The sequence below is a fragment of the Tasmannia lanceolata genome, unplaced genomic scaffold (assembly GCF_043159265.1).
Source record: "Tasmannia lanceolata isolate RefF3 unplaced genomic scaffold, GAP_Taslan_0.1 ptg000012l, whole genome shotgun sequence".
Classification (NCBI taxonomy): domain Eukaryota; kingdom Viridiplantae; phylum Streptophyta; class Magnoliopsida; order Canellales; family Winteraceae; genus Tasmannia; species Tasmannia lanceolata.
This window is the reverse complement of record NW_027518689.1, coordinates 26,130,748-26,153,518: the sequence shown is the minus strand read 5'-3', so window position 1 is coordinate 26,153,518 and position 22,771 is coordinate 26,130,748. Positions and strand designations below refer to the sequence as shown.

The window sequence follows — 22,771 nt, the reverse complement described above, 5'->3', positions numbered from 1 at the left end:
AACAGAGGCGTATAAAAAAACATTACCGTTATAAACAAAAACAGAAGTGAGGACCAAAAGAGAAGTGAAAAGATAGAAACGAACCCAAAGCTAAAAGAGACGTATTCAATAACGTTACTGTTCTAAGCCAAAAGAGAAGTGAGAAAAGATAATGATTGACTTTGGGTTGTCAATGTTCCAAAAAGTTTTTCAACATGTGTCAAGCATCCATATGTCTCTAGTTATTTCCGACGGCCAAGATAGAAACGAACCTAAGGTTCTTTCAGTTCAAATACGCATTCAAACGAACCAAAAAAAGCCTCATGAAACGCACCAATTTAATAGGCAGTGATGAAAAAGGAAGTTGAATGACGTTTCTGTCAATGTCAGAAGGGTATCAAGGTCTTTTTCCAACCCGATTTTGAAGATTAGCCATTTTTTTGTTCTTGTTTTAAAAGGTGCCTGCAATCCGTAATTACTCCAAACATCAGCCCACATTCCGTACTTTTCTCGCTTTGTTCGCTTGGGTTGCCTGGAAAGCAAATCCTTGGAAAACAGTTTCTTCTTTCCCTGGAAAGTTAAAATTTTGCTGTTCACTTGCTTTCCCGGGAAAAAAAAATACACATGTGGAATATTTGCAAAAAAGCAAAAAATGACGTGAAAAAGCCTATTCCCCCCCCCCCCCCTTTGGGGATTCCTTTTCCCTGCTACTTTGGTGGGATTTGCTTTTCCAGGAGAACTTGTTAAAAAAGGTGGGCAAGCATTTTCTCAGGAAACCTTTTCCTGCACAAGTGAACAGTCCAGGAAAACCTTTTCCCGCACATATTCCCTAGATTTCTTTTCCTAATGCCACGTCAGATTCCCGGGAAACCTTTTCTTTTCCTTTCCCGGGAAAACAAGTGAACAGAGCCTTAGAAAAATGAAAGTCTCATTAGAATCACTTTGATTGCTAAAAATAATAATAATTTTTATTTGTTTCCTTTTTTTTGGGGACTGATAACCCCACACCCCCCCCCCCCCCCCCCCCCCCCCCCCCTAATGGATAAAATCCCCCCCCTTAACGTTATGGGTTAAGTTTTAAAGATAAAGAAAAACGTTAAGGGGGTGAATTTATCCTCAGGATGTGAACCATTCTCACAGAAACAGTTACAGAGGGGGATTTTATCCGTTTGGCCGTGTGTGTGTGTGTGTGGGGGGGGGGGGGGGGGGGGGGGTGGTGTTGAACCTAGGTCCGGTGAGCCTGACCCAAGTTAAACCACTATTTTGGCAATGATAAAATTAGGGAAATGATAAATGTGCCCCTTTTGATCACTAGGGACACCCAGTGCCAGTGTACGTGGCAATCAAACCCCCTGGATTCTTTTGACGTCAAGCTAATTAGCCACCCTTTAGTCATTGATACACTAGGCAATCAAACCCACTGGATTCTTGTGACGTCAAGTACATTAGCCCCCCCTTTAGTCATTGATACACTGGGCAATCAAACCATTCTTCTGACGTCAAGTACATTAGCCCCCTTTAGTCATAGTCATTGATACACTGGCGTTGGGTGTCCCTGGTGAACAAAAGGGGCGTAAATATCACTTCCCTAAAATTAGACTTACAATGTCCCACAATATTCATAGATCCGGTAAGTGAAATGATATATTTGCCCCCTTTTCCTCTCTGGGGCCACCCCTTAGTAGTGTTAACAAAATAACGAGAGTAAAATACACTAGAGGGGTGGCCTGAGGAAGAAAAACTCGAGTTAACAGGGGTGGGCTGTTAACAATATATTTAGGGAAATGATATTTACGCCCCTTTTGATCACCAGGGACACCCATTGCCAGTGTACGTTGCAATCATAGCCAATGGATTTTTCGGACATCAAGTACATTAGTTCCCTTTTTGTCATTGATACACTGACACTGGGTGTCCCTGGTGATCAAAAGGGGCGTAAATATCACTTCCCTATATTTAAGATAGACAATCTTAATTTATATTCAGTGTATTATATATCTCAATGTTGAAATCAGAAATTCATCTAATAAAATCCTACTGTTACAACACAAAAACTCGAATGAAGGTACATCACTAAAATCTGAAGGGCAGAAAACCGCAGGAGAATCAGAACTCTTGCATCTCATAAACTCTCTTTCGTGCTAGAGGCTTCCAGTTCTTGTTTTGTACCTTCACTAACGGCGGTGGGTTTCCCTGAAGGTGACTCAATTGTATCTTCAGAATCCGTCTTCAACTCTGTCTCAAACTCTTTGGCTGCCTGTAAAATTCAAGATAAAGAGATTGGCAATGTTGGCAAGAAACACAGTTGAACAAACCAATCGCTAAACTATCTACAGACATACGTGAGACCTTAGAAATATAGATATTAATGGCAAGTCATATATCAAATCAGAGTTAGCATGAGATGCAATGGCGAAGCTTAGGATTTTCCAATCAAAATGTGATACAGAAGTTGCAGTTCTCACTTGAAGACTTCTCAATAGAAACAAGAAGAAAAGGTTGAAAATTGAAAAACTTTTAGAGAAACAAGGGGAGCAAAACAAACACATATGGTTCACCCAGAAGGAAAAAAAAAGGTACATTCATAAGGGATTTTCATGAGAGAAAGCAAACTTGGCATGGTGATTTAAAATTGACTCTTTTTGTTCTGAGGATTCACTGACCAGTAAGGCCTTAATGTTTATTTTCATGGCATGGTGATTTAAAATTGACTCTTTTTGTTCTGAGGATTCCCTGACCAGCAAGGCCTTAATGTTTATTTTCATGGAAGTCTGCATAATACAACTGTGTTTCCCCATGTGAAATCTGTTGGGTTTCATTCAATTTGAGAAGAATTCAAAACGTCAATTGCTCACAAATGTTATGTTTCTACAATTGTAAAACCTTTTCTAGATAGAGAAAAGAACCATCTACAGGACCTGATATTTCTCCAAGGATAAACAAAAGCTTCTTTCGTTTTGCAAAAAGGTGCAGACTATACAAAATAACAAAAGCAGTTGTTGTGTAAAAAGTGCAGTCTGTACAACAATCATGGTCCGTCTTGAAAGTTTGTGCGCGAGATGACAAAATTGGACAGTAACAAGCAAATAATTTTTTAAAAGTATTGGTGAAAGATCTTCAGAGAAGTTGGGTCGGACAGAGATAATAATTGGCAGATCTAAATTAATGAATAGTTGCAGACAAAGATCCAATAAAAGTTGAAAATAACATTATTCGTTTGGCAACGCAGGTCCAACAAGCATCAACACCTTTAGGAACAAAAGGGCAAGTGTAAAAAAAAATCTCTGGGTCCTACCTGGCTAAATTACTCAAACTAAGCAAACTGAGTGCTTCCAGTGGGGGGCCTTTGCATTTATTGCTGGCCCGCAGTTTGTCAAATTAACGATTTTGCAGACTCTTTAGCTAGGGAAGCATTGTTAGATTGTCGAGTTCCTCTGCCCTTGAGAAGTGGCTTCATTTTTTCCTACATCTTTCCCTTTTCAATATAAATTATTTTTCTTACCACTTTTCCTTTTCAATAAATGCACAACCACTGGCCCAAGAAGGCCTGATTCATACCCACAAAAAAAAAAGAGGGCTTGATTCATCTCCAACAGCTTGTTCACCTCCCAAACCCCCTTCAAAGGTTTGCAAACCTCTTACCAATTGACCAAGGCATATTTCCTATTTTCCTCATTATCATTCTATAAAATATCCCTTTGAAGGCATTTAATGCCCTCATGAACACTTGAAAAGAGTGGCTTTTAGAAGAATACAAGGTGGAAAAATACAATACAAAGATCCCTCAAGGCAGAAGGTGATAAAACCGTTGTAACATCCCTTGCAGCACCACTACGGGCCAGCAATCTGCTTCTCCATTACCTGACCAAAATATAAGTTGAAATGAGGTAGAATGACAATCAACATCCACGATGTCCAAACCCTACAACCGTGAAACACCATAGCAATCCTTTGTCATCCCTTTGTCATAAATTAAGCGAATCCCCTTCTACCTAAGGAATCAAGAAGGGAGGGATCAACAACGCATATCCCATTAGCGAGAGCATGCACTTTTGCCGCCTATGACCCTTCTCTTTCCAAACAGGAGAAAAAACCATTGAGCAGGCCAGACTCCAAAGCTTCTTCCCTCTAATAAGCCAAAAGCACAAATCCCAAGCCTCAAACAAACAATGATATTGTTCGGCATCACCCAAGTTATCCCAATGATGCCAAGGATAAAGGACCAGATAGCCCTGATAAAGCTCAATGGATAAAAAGGTGGTCAACGGTCTCCTCTGCCGCACCACACATGTTGCATATCTGATGATAACCTGATCACTTTTCATGATATTTTGACCAATCCCCTACTGAATAAATGTTTTGAACTGTATTAGGAGGTGCGTTGAAGGATTCCATATAGAGAATCATGAAAAAACTTAACCAGTGAAATCGAAAACTTGTTTCCATTTGCGGCTTCCCAAGATACTATTAAAACACATTTTTGGGTATTTTTTTCGTTGTTTTGTTTCAGATTTGAAGAATTCTCTAACAAACTTATAGAGAATCCATTTTGGGAACCAAGAGCTTCTTTTACGTGTCTTCCAACCATAATTTTAAATTTTCACCGAAACCAACATGAAATGATCGAAATGTTTCCATGTCCATTCCCACTGAAACTGATGCAATCCAAAAATTAGCAATAAATTTTGAGGATGGCTATTTTAGGAAGATTCATAAGTGGAAAATACGGAAAGTTTTCGTGAATAAGGAGGTATTTTGGCGGAATGGAAACTTGCTAAGCTTACATGATTTTGAGATATGGGAAACTTATATTCTTGGAAAGCTTGCAAAAGCTTTGAGATTTAGCAAGTTTCAAGATTTGGAAAATATGATTTCCTATTCCCTTAGTATTTTGTTTCCTAAAAGGTTATCATTTTCTAAATTAGCTATTTACTAGATTTGAAAGGTTCTAGTTTCTTTTCTTATTTGTAGCTAGTTTTTAGCTAAGGAAACTTTAATATTTTAGATAGATATGCCAATATCATTTTTAGCTACTTTTTAGATTGTGGAAATCTTTTGGAAATCTTTTAGAGATGTATTAAAAGAGATGGACGATTGGAGTTGGGAGAGTTTTGAGATTGAATAAAATTTTATCTTCACGACATACGTGAGATTTCGTACTTGTTACTTGTTCTTTCTTGGTTTTTGTTTGATCATGGTATTTGGGCTGCGCCAGAAACAAATACCAAAACCAAAAAGCATAGCAAACCCAAAACTGTAAGTATATTAGTAATATGCTATACCAATATGTGTTATATATTTATGTTTATAAAAATTGCATGTGAAATGTGGTGCATGTATAATACATAAATATTTATATCAATTATATGTGAAATGCTGTATGTACTGAAGTATCATACGTGCGTTCTCTGATAAACCATTATAGGTTTTTTATGCTTATTTGATGGTTTTTCCGTGTGTATTTGTGCTTATTCTAGCACTTCTTATCCATCTTAAATGTCTATCATTTGCATATGTTTCCATATGTTTCCACAATGTTGATGCTTATTATAGCACTCTTGAAGTGTCATCTTAAATATCCATCATTTGCATATGTTTCCATAAATTTACAAGATTTCAACCAAAATTTCAATCTAAAATCAACATGTTTCCATTTCCATCACGACCGAAACACATGCCGAAACAAAAACATAATAACTTGCTTCCAACTGCCCCTATCATATTGCTCTTTCTCTTATGTTGGTTGGGATGGCAGCATTAATGGTTTCAGTATCAACTCATAATCCTTGTATAATGGACTGGGTGAAATACTCCCTTTGGTCCTTCCACCTCAGGGATTTTCTCATGTCATGATCTCTTTAAAGCCTCACTGATGGACCAGATTCAAAACCTCAAACTGGTGATAGATTAAAGCATGTGTAGGGGCATCACAATCATGATAACATTGTCACATGGGTGTTGAATTCAATTAATATGCATAACCTTTTAAGATGCACTTGTCAACCAAATCACACCCAGCTACCAGATTTGATGTCAAGGTGTAAATATAGTGAGATTATTTGGAGTAGAGAACTATTTACAGGCTTAGGCATCTATCTCTCCTTTTACTTCTCTACATGGTGAAATACTAGCACACCAAGTATTACATTTACATCCAAACGGTCTTTCACAATCGAGCCTAGCTCATAAACATTGATTTCACTTAATTCAAGAGGGCTCATTACTCTTCTATCCGTTTTGTATGCCATGCAGAAAACAATGTGTTCACCAAGCTTTGACTGGAGGCTGGAGCAAGACATTATTTTTAATTGACAAATTGATGCTCATCAACTCATCTGGCATTAATTTGAGGAAGAGCATGTGTAAATATGTCGTGTCATAAGGGGTAATTTGAGTAGTCTTGTACAATGTACAAAAGATGTAAGGTTTGATGTGTTATTTTCTCACATTGTTCGGAATCTTTATTTAGTCAAAAAAGTTTCTACAACAATAACATACAATAATTAGTTCCCATAGACAGTTTTGTTGTGTTTCACATCTTTTTTTTTAATTTTTGAAAATTAAATATTTTATTGCCAATAAGAAGAAAACAACAAAGAAGGGACAAGATGTCCCCGATTACAAACAGTGTGAAAAACCTAGGAAGCCTCAATTAGCTCATAGCAGGTAACAACTGAATAAAGATTTAGCAGATCGACTCCTTCCTAGCAATAGTATTTGGGAGATCGACTCCTTCCTAGCAAGACCATCCGCTGTTGAGTTAGCAGATCTCCTCCTATGTACAATCTGAGGATTTAACAGTGGAACTAGATCACGGATCTCATCAAGAATGTGGTACAATCTCCACGGCCCACTACACCGATTTAATGCCCAAGCAACCACATTCGACGAGTCACCTTCCACTATCAGAGGGCCACAATTTTGGGTTTGATACCATTGAAGGCCAAACAGCAGTCCGCGTGCCTCGTGTGTCGTGTTTCACATTTAAACCAATTTATGCTCATTTTCCAAATGATAAATTCATGCTAAATCATCCTAATAATACAAATTATAAATATACTCATAAATGCCCCCCAGCTATGAAAAAAACGCGAAACAACTGACTCTTAACCAGGTTACACATAATGGTAATTGTTAACTTACCAACTTCTCCAAAAGCTTAAGCTGTTGGAGAAAGGCATTATTTATCTTTTATACTTTTAACACTCCCCTGCACGTGTGGCCCACTTGGCAAACATGTGGCACATGTGGTCCCACTTTGGGCCGACCATCGCACGTGGATTTTTGCCATCCGGGAGGTTTGAACTCGAGACCTTTGGCTATGATACATGTTAACTTACTAACTTCTCCAAAAGCTTAAGTTGGGAAGTTAACAGTAATAATGGTCGTGTTTTTAGCAAGTGACCCAAAAGATACTGCCAAGCTCAACATTGTAGGTGTAGGACATATAACAAATTCATTCATCAAGACATCCAGATAATCATTTACCCAAAGATGCATCAACAATACATCAAGAAAATTATTTGCCGAAAGATGCCAATTGGTATATAATTCCATGAAGTGAGTTGGTGAACCACAGACAAACCCATAGAATCAAACAACTTGATTTGCAAATTTCAACAAAAAAAAATTATAACAACTAAATTGGCAAAATTTTCCAAAGAAATAATAAAAATCATTGAAATACAAGAGGAGCAGTATGATGGGGCACTTTTGTCACTGATTTCTGAGTAAAAAAGAAAGGGCGGCCCAGTGCACGAGTCTCCCGCCATTGTGGGGTATGTGGAGGGCTAGATGTACGCACCCCTTTGCAAACAGGCGGTTTCCATGACTCGAACCCGTGACCACCATGTCACAATGTCACTGATTTCTCAGTATTCTTTCAAAAAGCAAGAAAATAAAAAAATCAAAAGAACTGCGAGTACAACTTTCACCCTTTCAGATTGATTCCCTATCCAAACTTTCACCGGATATTTAGGCCAAAGCAAAAGAGCAGATTAGAAATCAATTAAACTTGACTTTTTGGTTATTCTTACCAAACCAGATCTACAAGTCTACATAGTCTAATCCAACCCCAATTTATTACTTATTTGCTTTTCCATAAGCGTTCACTTCAATGGTTTTCAAAACTCGTTTTGATATTTCAATCAAACTGTTCTAACCAATGTTTTAAGAAATTCTAAAGGAAAATGGACAGAATGAGCAAATTTTATTTTCTTTGAAGCAATAAAATCATGGTGGCCTTGGGTTTAAAAATAATAAGGAATATGGCATTTTTGGTGACATGGCTTTAGCAGGTGGGAGAAGAGCAATCCATTATGCCCACACATTAGAAATTTGGGTGGTTTTTTTTTTTGTTAGCCGGGGGGGACCCCCTAACCCCCCATCCCTCTCCCACGACTCCCTCCCTCTCTCGTGCCCCTTCTCCCACCCCATCTTCCTCTCCCTTTTCTTCTCCTTTTCCAGCCATTTGAAACCCTAAAAAAAAACCCCATCCTTTTCCTAACCCTAACCTCTAATGTCCTAAATCCTTTCTACCCTTCTCTTACCTTTGTTCCCGGCTTCGATATTCTCTCCCATGTCCATCTTTTTTTTTTCCTTTTCTCTTTTTCGGAGCCGCGATATGATGCTTCGTCTCATCTAGTGGTTTTCGTCCTTCCCGTCTTCACTTGTCCTTTGCTGATTGTTGTGGGTGTTAGACTGTCTTATGTTCTTTGTCTTCATGGATCCACCCGTTATTGGCCGACCAATGAGGTCCGTACCACAAACCCCTTCGGCTACTTCATCTGCTACTTACTCGTCTCTTGTGGAGGGCTCATTCCCACAGATGACCACTGCTAAACTGGATGGAACCAATTACTTGTCGTGGAAAGTTGTTATTGAGACATACCTTCTTGCTCGAGTAAGGTTAGCCTTATTCGCAAGGATCCTCCCTTGTCTATTGATCCCAACTATGCTCATTGGGATTAGGAGGACACACTGATTTGCATGCTTCTTTAGCAGAGTATGACCCCCTCTATTGCTGCTACGATAATGCTCCTTCCCACATCGAAGCAAATCAGGGACCAAACTGCACTACTGTATTCTAGGGTAGACAACCTCCCTCGCATCTGTGCCACGTATTCTGAGTGGATGCACCTCCGTTGTGGTGATATGTCCCTCACTGCCCATTATGGCCAGTTTGTTTCCCTATGCCAGCAGCTTGATGTCTTGATGCCCCTCACATATGATATCGCCGTTCTTCACCGCCAGTGGGACCAGCTCCGAGTTGTCCATTATCTTGATAGTCTAAGCCCTGAGTTCATCCATTTTCGTCAGCAGATCATTGGCTCTAGATCTATTCCCTCCCTCATGAAGGGATAGCCCAGCAGTGTCTCGGCGATTCTTCATCGGTTGTTCCCATCGATAGCTCTGTTCTAGCAGCCTATGATGGTGGTAGTCGCTCTATTCGTGGTGGTGGTTCCTTTAGCCGTGGCAGAGGATGCAGCCGTGTTGATGGTGGGTGTGGCCGCTCATATTGTAATCATTGTCAGAGAGAAGGCCACCGGATTGACACCTGTTACACTCTTCATCACGAGTTTCGTCAGACTCGCTCAGCACACCTCTCCGCTACTGGTTCTTTCGAGGCTCCCCCGTCCTCCACTACTGCTAATGTGCCGACTGATGATTCATTCACTTTATCCCCCGCTGACTATGAGGAATTGAAGCGCCTTTGCTTGAGTGTCTGACCTCCTACTGCGGGCTTTGCCCAGCCAAGTAGTTCACCCACTACCCTCCTCTCTAGCTCTGGGTCTTGGATTATTGATTCGGGCGCCTCAAATCACATGATTAGTAATTCTTCTCAGCTTACCTCTTTCAGATCTTTTCACTATGATTCTCAGTCCATTACCCTTGTTGATGGGTTCACTACTCCCATCACTGGTGTTCGTACGATTTGTCCCCATCCTAGTCTCCTATTATCTTCAGTTTTATGTGTCCCAAAGTCTCCCTTTAGTTTGCTTTCTGTTAGTTAGCTTACTAAAAGCCTCAATTGCTCAATCTCATTTTATTCTTCTTATTGTCTTTTCAGGACCTCTCGATTGGGAGGACGATTGGATTGGGTCGTGAGGTGGATGGGCTCTATCGCCTCGACTGTCGACCGCCTACTGCTGCCCTCCATAGTTCTGTGGGCGTTTATCAGTGACACTATCGTCTTGGCCACCCTTCACTTCAGCGACTTCAACAAACGCATATTGTTCCTGGCTCTATTTCTTCTTTTCAGTGCGAGTTATGTGAACTCAGGAAATACCATCATGTGTCTTTTCCATCCCAAGTCATTAGTAGAGTCTCTAGTCCTTTTAAGTTAGTTCATTCCGATGTATGGGGACCCTCTAGGATCGCGTCTTCTTCTGGTTTTAAGTACTTTATTGTTTTTATTGATAACTATTCACGTATGGCATGGTTGTTTTTACTTAAAGACCATTCTGACGTCTTCTCTGCTTTTTATACTTTTTACGCTGAAATTAAGAATCAATATAATTGCAATCTCAAATGTCTACGCACGGATAATGCTCGAGAGTATTTTCCTGGATTGAATGGTTTTCAGGATTATCTTTCCACTCATGGCATCCTTCATCAGTCCTCTTGTCCCTACACCTCTCAACAAAATGGCGTTGCTGAGAGGAAACTTCGTTACTTACTTGAGGTGGCCTGCACTCTATTTTTTCAAATGCGGGTACCTAAATCCTATTGGAGTGATGCCATTTTCACAGCCTGTTTCGTGGCTAATTGTCTCCCCTTGTCCGTTCTTTATGGCGACCCCCTCCCCCTTTGTGGTGTTACATACTTAGCAGGATCCTTTTCTTCTCACCCCTCGCGTATTTGGTTGTGTTTGCTTTGTTCATCATATAGGTCCTGGTCATGATAAGCTTGACCCTCGCTCCGAGCATTGTGTCTTCCTGGGTTACTCTCGTACCCAGAAGGGATATCGTTGCTACAATCCTTGTCTCTGTCGTTGGTTTGTGTCTGCCGATGTTGCCTTTTTTTTTAGTCCAAGCCATTCTTCACTCAGGCGTCTGAGCCTCATACCTCTATTCTTGAACCGGTGAAATTCAACTAGGCAACCTAAAAGGGGGGTGAATTAGATATAGTAAAAACTTTTGTTGTTTTGAAAACTTGTTTTTATTAACAATTATTTTAACCCTTGTTACTTTAGAAACATGAAAAGTAGGGTTTAGAATATTACCAACCACAAGGAGCAATAAGAGAGTGAGAAGCACACCATACAAGGAACTCCAAGATTTACAGTGGTTCGGTCTTCTCGAAAGACCTAATCCACTCTTCCAAGTTTGTCGTCATTTGGCTTTTCCACTATTCTGGACGCCACACCACAGTCGGGTCCGAGGCCTCCTTACAATCAACGAGTCTTTAAACTCTCCAAGGGTTACAACCCTTCTTTTACAATGAGAAGGAAATATAAAAGCTCACTTGCCTATCTTTTAGGCTAATACAAAGATAGAAGACCGTAAAGCAACTCTTGTCTTACTCAATACACAAATCCCTAATGAATCTCTCTTGAGGAATGAAAGTAATGGCACTAGAGAGTAGTAAATATAGATTCTCTTCCAATCAATGTGCAAAGGGAGTGTAGGTAGAAGTTAAGGCTTTTTAATGCAGGCTCAAAAATGCAAGAGTTGTTTTCTAGGGTTTTTCATAGTATATATATGATTGTCATAAAGGAAACCCTAATTTTTGGTCTTCACGGGCGTCGCGGACGAAGTCCGGACATCCGACAAATTGTGCCATTTGAAATTCAAAAGCGCCCAGTTCTGTCACGACGTCTGCCGGTTTCCCAGACGTCCGGCATTTGCTCGGCCAATTTTTGTTTTCAAGACAATTTTCAGACGGACGTCCGCCGGTTTTTCGGACGTCCGCAATTCCCTTAGTTATTTAAAACTAATTGTCCAGGTTTCAGACGGACGTCCGCCAAGATCCCAGACGTCCGTGATTTCCCTGGAAAACTGAACTTATATTTCTAAGGGGAATTTTCAATGGACTTTTAACTTACTTTGGGGAGTGTTTTTTCTAGACATATCCAAGGTTAATTAGGAACTCCCTAAGTGCCAAAACCATTCAATCTTAACAAGAGAGATCCTACAGTCTAAATCCCCTTAATTAATCTTCTCTTCTTGTTTTTTTGAATCTTCATGAGTTTTCATGAGTCTTCGAACTTCATTCCACGCCAATTGTGTGTGTGTCAAGGCTCCGTGGATCTCTTACAATGTCCGAGTCGTTTTGCTTGAATGTGATGTGTTATACCTGATAACTTCATAGGCAAGCGACATTAAGTATAATAGATCAATCAACGTGGGTTTGGTTCCAATCAAAATTTGGTGATCGTTAGCCGTTCGGCTTACAACCGGTGGCGTTTGTTTCTCTTCTGGTTCTTCCTGACTCAGTTGTGGTACTCCCTACGCCATCATATGTGCCTTTGACTACAGCGAACGCGGACCCTCCTTCTATTCCATTTTCGGCACCACATGTTCATCTAGCTACAACGAAGCACTTTCAGCGATGTTGGTGCAACGATGATCCCAAACCACCTCCTCTCGAGCCCTCTTCTTCTCAGCCAAAGATCCTGGGCTTAGGTATCCTCTCTACCTTCCTCTGTTGTGCTTTCTGATTCTCCTAATGCTTCATGCACTCGTTCTCATTCTACTGTGCATCCTATCTCTAACTTTGTTTCCTATGATAATATAATCCCTACCTTTAAAAGTTTTGTTTCTTCATTGTCTTCTATCTCTTTACCACATTCTGTGGCTGAGGCTCTTGCTCACCCTGATGGCGTGCTGCCATGGATCTAGAGATGGGTGCCCTTCACACGAATTAGAACAGGGATTTGGTTCCTCTACCTTCTGGTGCTCGACCGGTTGGTTGTAGATGGGTGTTCTCCATTAAAAAAATTTGCCAGATGATACTGTCAAGCGTTTGAAAGCGCGCCTTGTTGCTAAAGGGTATACTCAAACTTTTGGTGTTGATTACACCGAGACATTCTCTCTTGTTGCTCTAACACCATGTCGCAAGAGAGAATAAGAGAAGAGAATAGTGAGTTGGAGAGATCTCCCCCTCACTTATGTATTTATACTAAAGGAATAAATGTACAAAGACAACTATGCCCTTAGGCATTCTATATATTATAATAGCTTCTAACCGACACATTGTGAGGGGTGCTGGGGTACCACTTAGAGTTGACGCTTTTAGTTGGACAAAGATTGCGGAAGGCACTTATATATTAACAGAAAAAAGAAGTTAAGAATTGCAAATATGTTTTTCCCTTGTAGGAAAGCGGAGTTAACCAACAACCTTTTCATTCACGATAAGGTGGTGAACAAGGCGTGTCATATCTTCTCAAAAGCTTGGGATCTTGTGAGTATTCTGTCGTATATCCTCATAAGCTTTGGAATCTTTTGAATATTCCCGATATCAATATTGGAGTTTTTTTATGAAATGGAAAATGAGCTGCCTAGCAACAAAGGAGAAAGTCTATGGAAGATCTCTGGATTCATCGTGAATTTGTGGTGTGTGGCTCACGGAATAAAAAGGATTTTTAAGGTGAAGTCATACCATCTTTGATGCAATGCAAACCCATACGTCCACCAAACCGTAAATCATAATAGAGGTCAAATCATATCAGATCGTAAATCGTCTAGTAAATCTTAAGATTCACTTATATTTGTATAAAAAATAAAAATAAAAACAAATTAGAGACAATAATAGAATGACTAATTATCCATTTTCTATTGAATCCACTAATTTAAATAAAAACTACCATGATTAGTAATTCAATATTATCAGACAAAATATTTTTTAATAGGCTTTTTTTTGGTAGATAAGTTGGCATCGAATCTCCGACCTCAAGGTTGAAGACCAAAGGCTTAACCATTGGGCAAGAGGATCAATCCCTTTTTTTTGAAAAAAAAACCTTGTCACATACTAATCATTCGTTTTCCATCCAGACCCATGCATATTGGATAATAATATTATAAATAATAAAATACAAGTTTATTTCAATTCTTAAAGTCTCAAACATCAAATGGAAAATATCAATTATCAACAAGTCGTATGTTAATATTTAATTGCATATTAATTTTGTAACAATAAGTACCCATGCAATCATTATGAAAAAAAAAGATAAAGAGTGAAAAATAAACAAAGAACTTCTAACCTCACGTTTCTCACATGCTTCTAATCTCAGCCAAAGAAGGTTACATGCAGTCCCCAACTACTTCTATTTGCGGCCAAAAGAGGTGAAATGCACCCTCGACCTACTTCTAATCTCGGTGTGAAAAAAAGAGAAATAAGTACACATGCTGACATGCATTCCCGCACATCTAAAAAAGGTGGAAAAATCCAAAGAACTTACCCACTTCAGGCAGTGAGCTGCTTCGGCCAAAAGACACCAACAATCATCAAGTATGTTCTTTGCCATCTTCATTTTTTGATGGTTTGAACTTTGAAACGAATGCAAAACTTGTTTGCCTAGTTCAAACTGGTTCAACTACTTCATGCGTAACTAGTTTGAATTGGTCCTTCCCTTCTTTTGCTCTTGTTCTTGTTCTTTTTCTTCTTCTTCCTGTCAGTTCAAACTAGTTTGATTCGTTCAAATTCCTCGTCCCTCATCCTTCCCTTTCTTCTTCTTCCCATTCTCCTTCCTTTTTCCTCTTTTGGGAAAGGAAGTCTTTCGAAAGAACGCCGTATGTTTCTTTTATACAAAACTTTTCTTTTCACTTGAATATTTTCTTTTATACAAAACTTAACTGGGATAAATCACACGAATTGTATGATTTATGATCAAAATGTACAATTCAGTCAAAATTCGAACAATTAATAAAAAATTTGATTCAATCATGCAATTCAAATTGAAGTCCACATGAATTGATTCGAATCATAAATCATAAGAGTTTCAATGAATGCTTACTGGGCCCTAACAAGAAAAGTAGATGCATTTGCGAGACAGATGGATGGAGTTATGAGAAAGATTCATATCTTTCAACAAGAGTTATTGGGGGCACACCGATGAAGGTCAACAATTCTTTAGAGAATTTCACCAATCAACTAGAAGGTCTCAAAAGTGGAGCTCAAGCCCCAACCCACCTGAGAGGGGGAAATGTAGTTCCGATTTGTGGAAATCAGTGGAGTTTGGGGAAACCAAACTCAACATGTGGAAATGGAGGATGTAACCTGCAATGAAGGTGTTCAACGTTTTACGTAGAGTCCGATTTCATTGAATATTACGACGAAGGGATCTCTACGGAGGAAGAAATTGATGAAGCATTGCAAAAGGATGAAGATAATACCAATGGTGAAGTCTCATTATTGATTTTGCAGGTTTCGTTCAATTTCAATAATCTAGTGTTACAAGAATCAAACCTTTTGAAAGGATTCACAAAGAATATGGCTACTAAACTCATTTTTCACAATAATCCTATGAACATCCATCAAGAAGATGATATGCTCTTTTGGAAGATAAATGACTAAGAGTTTGGTAAGTATAAACATGGAGGATTTGAATGGTATGGAGTCTTACTCCAAATACCACATTTGGTGACAGGGTTTCCACAATATTTCCATTCAAAACTTGAAGACATCCTAATAGTTTTCTAATTCGCCAAAGTCAAACTATCTCCAACTGGGAAGGAATTGATGCAATGCAAATCAGGAGGTTCTTTAAACGACTAATTGGAGAAGGTTGACCGTTGAAAGAATTTTTTATGATTACTTTCAAAATATTTTTGGTGGGTTTAGAAAGTCCATGTTTAGAGAGAAGATGTGGTTGTTTGAGGATGTAGAGTTTCTATTATGAATTGAGGAGGTTTAAGTTGAAGTAAGAAGCTTGAACCAGGGCTAGCTTATAATTAGAAACAATTTAGGGTAGAAAGTTAAATTTCGAAAGGGGATTCAGGTTATTTTTCTTTAGAGAGTTTCTACTTGTGTTCTAAAAGAATTTTAACATGTTTAGGACTGTTTTAGAAGTGCTTTCAAGTTAGAAGGTATCTATGATTAGAAGTGCTTAATTTGGGAGTCATAAAAGGGCAAGCATATGGTCTGTATAAGTGCCTTTTGACTAGTTCTCTAACCATCACAAAAAAAATTTTATGCAAGTAGTTTTGTCTTTTCTCTGCTGTTTTCTCTTAGAAACAACACCCTATCATTCCCTCGTCATCTATCACGCTACCTACTCTCTATTGTTTTGGGTTCAACTTAAGTTTATTTTGGCTGCACCATCCTTGGCAATTTGCAATGGAAATTAAGCTTTTTACCATCCATTGGGCTCTTGTAAGAAAGGAATTTGGGGAGTGTCTAATGTAGACCTCTTTAAAAGTACAAGGAAATCATATGAAGTTCTCCTATTGTGGATAAGAATGTAGGAGAATCGTCCCCTCTTCCCATAAATTGCCTCTTAACTTCTGATGGAAAATATATAGGAAATCTGGGTGATTTCAGCATTGCAAGAGGGTTTAGGAACGAGTGGGGAGAAATTGTTAACGCATAGTCCAGGCTCATGGCTACTGATAATTGATCGAGAAATCCATAGTTTGTGAAGAAAGCAAGTAGAAAGACACCCAAGTGGAGATGAGAGATCACACACTAAATAGAATTGCCCTTTTGGCCAACCACCTGACAACTAAGAACTCTCTGTGATTGGAACTTCACATCAATCGATAGCCAATGATCCCTTGTGAGAAGAGTAACCTTCTCAATCAATATTTTCACCAAGGACCACTCGAATGCTCAAATCAATTCCACAAAAAAGTACATGATACATCAGAGTCTGGGGAATAGACCTGACAATTGACATTTACACTGGACCATATCACATACAAGTTCTGTGAAAATCAATTTAGATATGAGACTGCGTCTGTAATTTCACAAGTAGGACTACAACAAAAGATCAGAAGAGCACAATCACTTCATGGCCCTCAAACATTACTTAATTTTTAAGTTTATATCTTCACTGATGCATCTATAATTTCCTCCCAAAACAAAAGAAGACACGTCTACAACCATAGATAGCAAAGATCAAATAATGTCAAGTTAGCATATCGTAGAGCGACTACAATAATTCTAAAATTGAAAACTGCCACCAGAAAATTACGTTAGGAACCTTCCGAAACTAACTTTTTATTTTTGAATGGTTGCTTCTTTATTCAATATTTTATGAGTTTCAAAAATAAAGGGGACTATTGTAATTGCTTGATTTACGAAATAATTATACATTGTAATTGCTTGATTTTGGGAGTAATTATGTGGTTGAATTAAGTAGTTAATAAGGATACAATTAGTATAAAGAAGGGGTTGATTGTAAGAGAAGGAACACGAAAAATTATCAATATCAGATGGAGGTCTGGGTTTCCTTGAATTAACCTGTCTTCTTCTTCCATCCTTATTCCATTTATATCTTTATTTGTATTCTATAGAGCAGTGCTTAGACAAATTATTACAGTGGCTTTATTAAACCTCCAAAGAATTCAACAAAAACCCACCAAAGTTCATCAATTATAGACATTAAAAAAAAGAAGCAATCCCCATAAGATAAAATCAAATTGGCTACAAAAGCATAAAAAAATCTACAAAAAAAAACAGACCCAACAGAAGAAAATCCTATCACATAAATTCTACAAAAAATGAAATTTCTTTAAAAAATTTCTTACCCATATATAGAAATACCTAATTAAATAGAACCCACCTGTTGAAAGCCCTTGACGGTTTTTCCCTACGGTTTTTCCCTACTTTTACCCAAAAAATTTCTTACCCAAATATAGAAATACATAACAAAGATCAAATACTATCAATTTAACATATTTGTAGAGCAACTACAATAATTCTAAAATTGAAAACTGCCACCAGAAAATTATCCCAGTAGCTTCATTAAACCTCAAAAGAATTCAACAAAAACCCACCAAAGTTAATCAAATATAGACACTAAAAAACTAGCCATGCCCATAAAATAACATCAAATCAGCTACAAAGGCATAAATAAAAAAACACCCACAATCAAATAGAGCCCAAACCCAACATAAGAAATCACATCACAAAATTCTACAAAAAAATTGAAAGGAAAAATACAAATTTTCTTTAAAATTGTTCTTACCCAAAACCAAAACTACCCAATTAAATAGAACCCACCTGTTGGAAGCTCTTGACAGTTTTCCCTATACTTTTACCGATTTCAGGTAATTTCTTGGGGCCGAAAACCAGCGCTGCAACTCCGGCGATAACTGCGAGCTCCGGCACGCCCAGCCCAAACAAGCACCGGCAATTGAGGCCCCTCTGAGCTTTGTTTCTGCTCAAAACCATGCAATTGTTCTTCTTCATAGAGAAATCTTTTCTGCCATTTCTGAAGAAAATGGAGTTAGAAGAAGAAAGAGAAAGAGGTGGTGTTCTTGGAACTGTATGTAGCAAAAGAGAAGTTGTTGAGCTAATCTCCATTTTTCTTCTCTCTCCTGCTTCGTTTTTTTTTTCTTGTTTGCTCTGAATTTTGGATTTCGATATGTTCTTCTATCTGAATTTTTGATGCCCTGAATAAATAGAGACGATAGCTTGCTGACCCACCACGCCTTTTGAAGTTGTGATCTGATTCTCTATTTACTCTTTGCTGGGTCTGAAGACACCCCTTAGTTGTCAATAATGCTTGTTATATGACGAGGTAGACGGGAACTTAGAAATTGTCACACCTAAACGTGTGTCTTGATGAATTTTGAACTTTAGGGTGAAAAGTCAGGGGTCTACTTTAAAATGCCAGAAAGTTGAGGGGTGTCTTTGGTACCTTTGATACCATGGGGTTAGGAGTGGAATTTGGCCTTAGTTGAAGGGGTGTATCTGTATTTTTCCCTAATTTAGATGACAAAAAAAGGTATTGATATTTGAACTACCATGTTTTGATAAATACACTAACTCAACTTGTCTTTTATCATTTCAACGGCTTTCAAAGGTTATTAGAAGGGGTTTTTGCAAAAGAAGTCTTCTACTGAGTTTTTTACTTTCAGAATTTGCAGATTGAGTCAACAAGTTTGAGTGAATCTTTAAAATCAGGTCATGCTATCCTTTTGCATGGTTTTAAATTTCGACCGAAATCCGAAATTACCGACTCCAGCAATATCCGAAACGGTCATTTATTTCGGCCGAAATTTCGGTTTTTCCGAAATTTGACCCAAAAAATCTATTTTTTTTAATATTAATTTAACATTTAACCGAAATTTCGGTAATTTCGGCCGAAATTTAATATTGAATAAAATATGGGTTTCAATTTTTGTACCAGATTTCGACCGAAATTTCAAAGTTTCAAAGTCCGAAACCGAAATTTTAAACCTTGTCCTTTTGTGACCAGAATACCCATGTTAATTTTTTTTTTGACTCATTGAAAGAGACGTGAAAAGAAAAATTACCTTACAAAAAGACCAAAATACACATGATAGTCAAAGATGGGCTTTGAATCAAGGGTGTGGGAATATCTTATCTCTACAAACAAGCATTCTAATGCACTGTTAAAAAACTGGGCCCACCCCCTCAAAACAAAACATGATGTGTAAAATTGTGGGCCCCACCATATACATGGACTCGAGTGGTGATTGCAAACCTACTCCGCCAAAGCACAAGGCAAAAATGGTGAGCCCCACCTGATGGATGGGTTTTGTAGAGGTGGTGGGACCCACCCTATCAAAACGCATCGCCGTTTTTGTAAAATACCGAAATTATCCCTTAGAAAATATTTGTTCCCTTCTATTAAAGAGGGGTGTTTTTGTCAGTAAGAGTTAGAGTTAGATTATTGCTTCTTAAAGAAAACCTATAAATATACATCTTAGTAGAATTTTACAACCATTAAGAAACCCTAAACGTTTTGTTTAGCCCTAGAGAAAGAAATCAAAGAGAGAAGAAGAAGACCAAGGAGATGGCAATTTCGAAGTCGAAGCCGTGAACCAAGGTAAGATCTTTGCTTTAGGAAAGATTATGAATGTTAGGAACCCTAACTCAAAGGGTTTTAGGGTTTACAAGAACTGATTAGATGTTTGATTTCGTTTGGTTAAGAATATAAGGAGTGATCTTGAATTCCTTGAGATTAATATTGTTCTTAATTCCGATGAACCGAAGATCAGGAAATTAGAGTTTTGGAAATTCGACCAAGAATCTGGATTGATTTTACAATAGTCGTTTGTTCAAATTCAAAGCATGAAATTGAGTTGGTTGGATTCTTCTTGTCAATAGTGTCCAACGGATCCGATCTTGCGCGATTCGGATTTCAAACAAAGGAGATATGAATTTTTAAAGTTTTGTGAAAATAGTGCAAAATCTAGAATTTTTGTCAAAAACCCAGCTCGCACTTGGGACGCCCGACTAAGGGTATTCGGGCGTCCGAACGTGAATACAATTTGAACCAGAGAGTGGATTTTTCTCAGAGGCATTCGAAGGTAAGGGTCGAGCGTCTGAACCCTGGAAATTTTGAAAGTTGATTTGAACATTAAATTTTAGATTTTTGGCTTTTGGGTTACCTTCTGGGGCCCTTATTTGTTTCGTCCCAGATGAATTCTGGTTCGAACCAGATATTTTTTACCCCTCACCTATAAATAGGGGGTAAAGGTTTTTAACACCTTAACTCTCTCCTCTCTCTCCCTCCCCCCGGTGTATAACCCTGTTTCGATGTATTTCTCCTCCTTTCAAACCCCAAACCCCCACAGAAATTCAGACAGAAACCCTAGTTAGCTTGCTTTAGAGGAGAGAAAGTAGAGAAACACTAAGTAGCTCTTTTCGGATGTCGGCATTCCGCTGAATTTTAGAAGGTTCAGAGCGTCTTTTATTTTTTGCGCCGTTGTTCTGCCGAATTTCGCAGAACTACGAGCTACTTTTCCATAGTAGCGCCATTATTCTGCCGAAATCTCAACAAACTCGGAGGCTTTTTCGGCTATACAGTGCCGTTACGCCGTCGATTTCTCCACAACCTTTGAAGGCTCTCCTTTCAACACAAGCGCAGTTACGCTGCCCAACTCTCTCCAGAGGTAAGTTAAAAACCCTAAAAAATGTAATTCCTTTACTTTTCAGTTGTGTATTTACAAAATGGGTAAGGTGGGTTTCATCATCCGTGATGTCAAGCCCCTCTACCTGCCCCTTTATTACTTTCTGCTATTTACAGCTTTCATTTACAAAACTGTTAGGGTGCGTTTTATTGTCCAGATGTCAAGCTCCTCTACCTGCGCCTTTACTACTTTCTGCTATATACAGCTTTCATTTACGAAACTGTTAGGGTGGGTTTCATCGTCCAGATGTCAAGACCCTCTACCTGCCTTTTACTAATTCTAGCACTTTACTGCTTTCTGTACTTTTACATTTCAAAGTAAGGTACGAGGCTGAGATGTCAAAGAGACTTGTTCCGCTATGGCCGAGCGCTCGAGACAAAAATCCCTTCGATTTGCTTTTACTTTCTGCAATTTACAGCTTTTTGCACAATAAGGTGCGAGGTGGTGACATCATAAGATCTCGGGCGCACAAATTGCCCCCTGAACTTATGATATAAACCCCTCTACCTTACTTCTACTTTCTGTACTGTTATTTTCTGTTTGATTTATGGAGAGGGGGCCTACTTATGATCAGTTGCAGAGTTCCTTTGGAGCCTGTGACATATGGTCTCAAACAGGATCGAACCGAACCGTGCCTTTGTTTCGATTTTTCCTTTACTTTCTGTACAGTCATTCTCCGTTTGATTTACGTTAACCCGCATTGTTAGTAAGTTGCGATGTCTGGATCTTCCGTAAGCAACTCACAATACCAATCAGGTTAACTATCACTTATTTTCAATTTCTTTCACTACATTCGGAATTAAAAATAATCTAATAAGGGAAACAAAATCAAATCCTTTTATTTTAAATCCTTCCAAAATGCTAATTTAAGTTAAGAGACCGGATTAATCCGGGCAAGAGGGGTGCTTAACACCTTCCTCAATTGTAACCACAACCCTTACCCGGATATCTGTAAGGACCACCCCTTAAGCAAATAGAGTAAATTATAAGGTTCTAGGCCCAAAGCAAAGGAACCCCTAATTTCTATTCTTCCAAATGAAATTCGAGTCGTTACTCATTTCCTTGGAAGATTAGATACGGGTCCTAGGCCCTAACCTAGGTGGCGACTCTGAGTTTCTCTAACTTGCGAAGTTAGGACTACGGTCCCGAGTTCGCAAGTAGCGCATATTAAATAACACCCCCCACTTTGAAAACTCGATTGTGGTGATCCCTTGTCGTCCTGTGCAAACACGAGAAAAAACTGGCTCATTTCTTCTTCAAAGAGGTGTTTCTTTATGTTTAATTAACATAATTAACTAATCTAGACTCTAGGATCTTGGACAAAAGCAAGATCGAAAATAAAATTTAAAGTTCTATGCGATTTTTGTTTCGCTGCGCATAGCGATCTTGCCGGAAGGAGATAACCTTCCTTCAAAAATTAATGCAACCAAAAATTAAGAATCCTTTGTCGATAACCTTAAGTGAGAATTATATAAAGAACGAAATTACCAGAAGATTCCTCTGAAACGAAATGAATCCGGGTTAGGTATATATTGTGTGAAAACGTTAGAGCATGAGAGAGAGAGAGAGAGAGGAGTGTTGATATCTGTGGACCCCGATCCGAGAGAGGCGGGGGACGAGCCCCCGGAAGTCTCTAGATCATCCACGTGAAGAGAGCTCTACCAAGGAACTCTAAAAAAATGCCTCTCACAGTATGAGTGGAGATGTCAAGTGAGATACCTCTCGATTCGGGTACCAGCTCGGAT

General features: G+C 38.7%; 1 protein-coding gene across 1 annotated transcript; it reads right to left on the bottom strand.

Moving 5' to 3' along the window:
* Positions 1–1,950: 1,950 nt before the first annotated feature.
* Positions 1,951–18,616, bottom strand: LOC143887759 (sec-independent protein translocase protein TATA, chloroplastic-like). The gene is made up of 2 exons (XM_077391933.1): positions 18,145–18,616; positions 1,951–2,236 (listed from the first exon to the last, which is right to left on the bottom strand). The coding sequence occupies exons 1-2, from the start codon at positions 18,445–18,447 to the stop codon at positions 2,102–2,104; spliced, it is 438 nt and encodes a 145-aa protein (XP_077248048.1). The 5' UTR covers positions 18,448–18,616; the 3' UTR covers positions 1,951–2,101.
* Between the last annotated feature and the right edge of the window lie 4,155 nt (positions 18,617–22,771).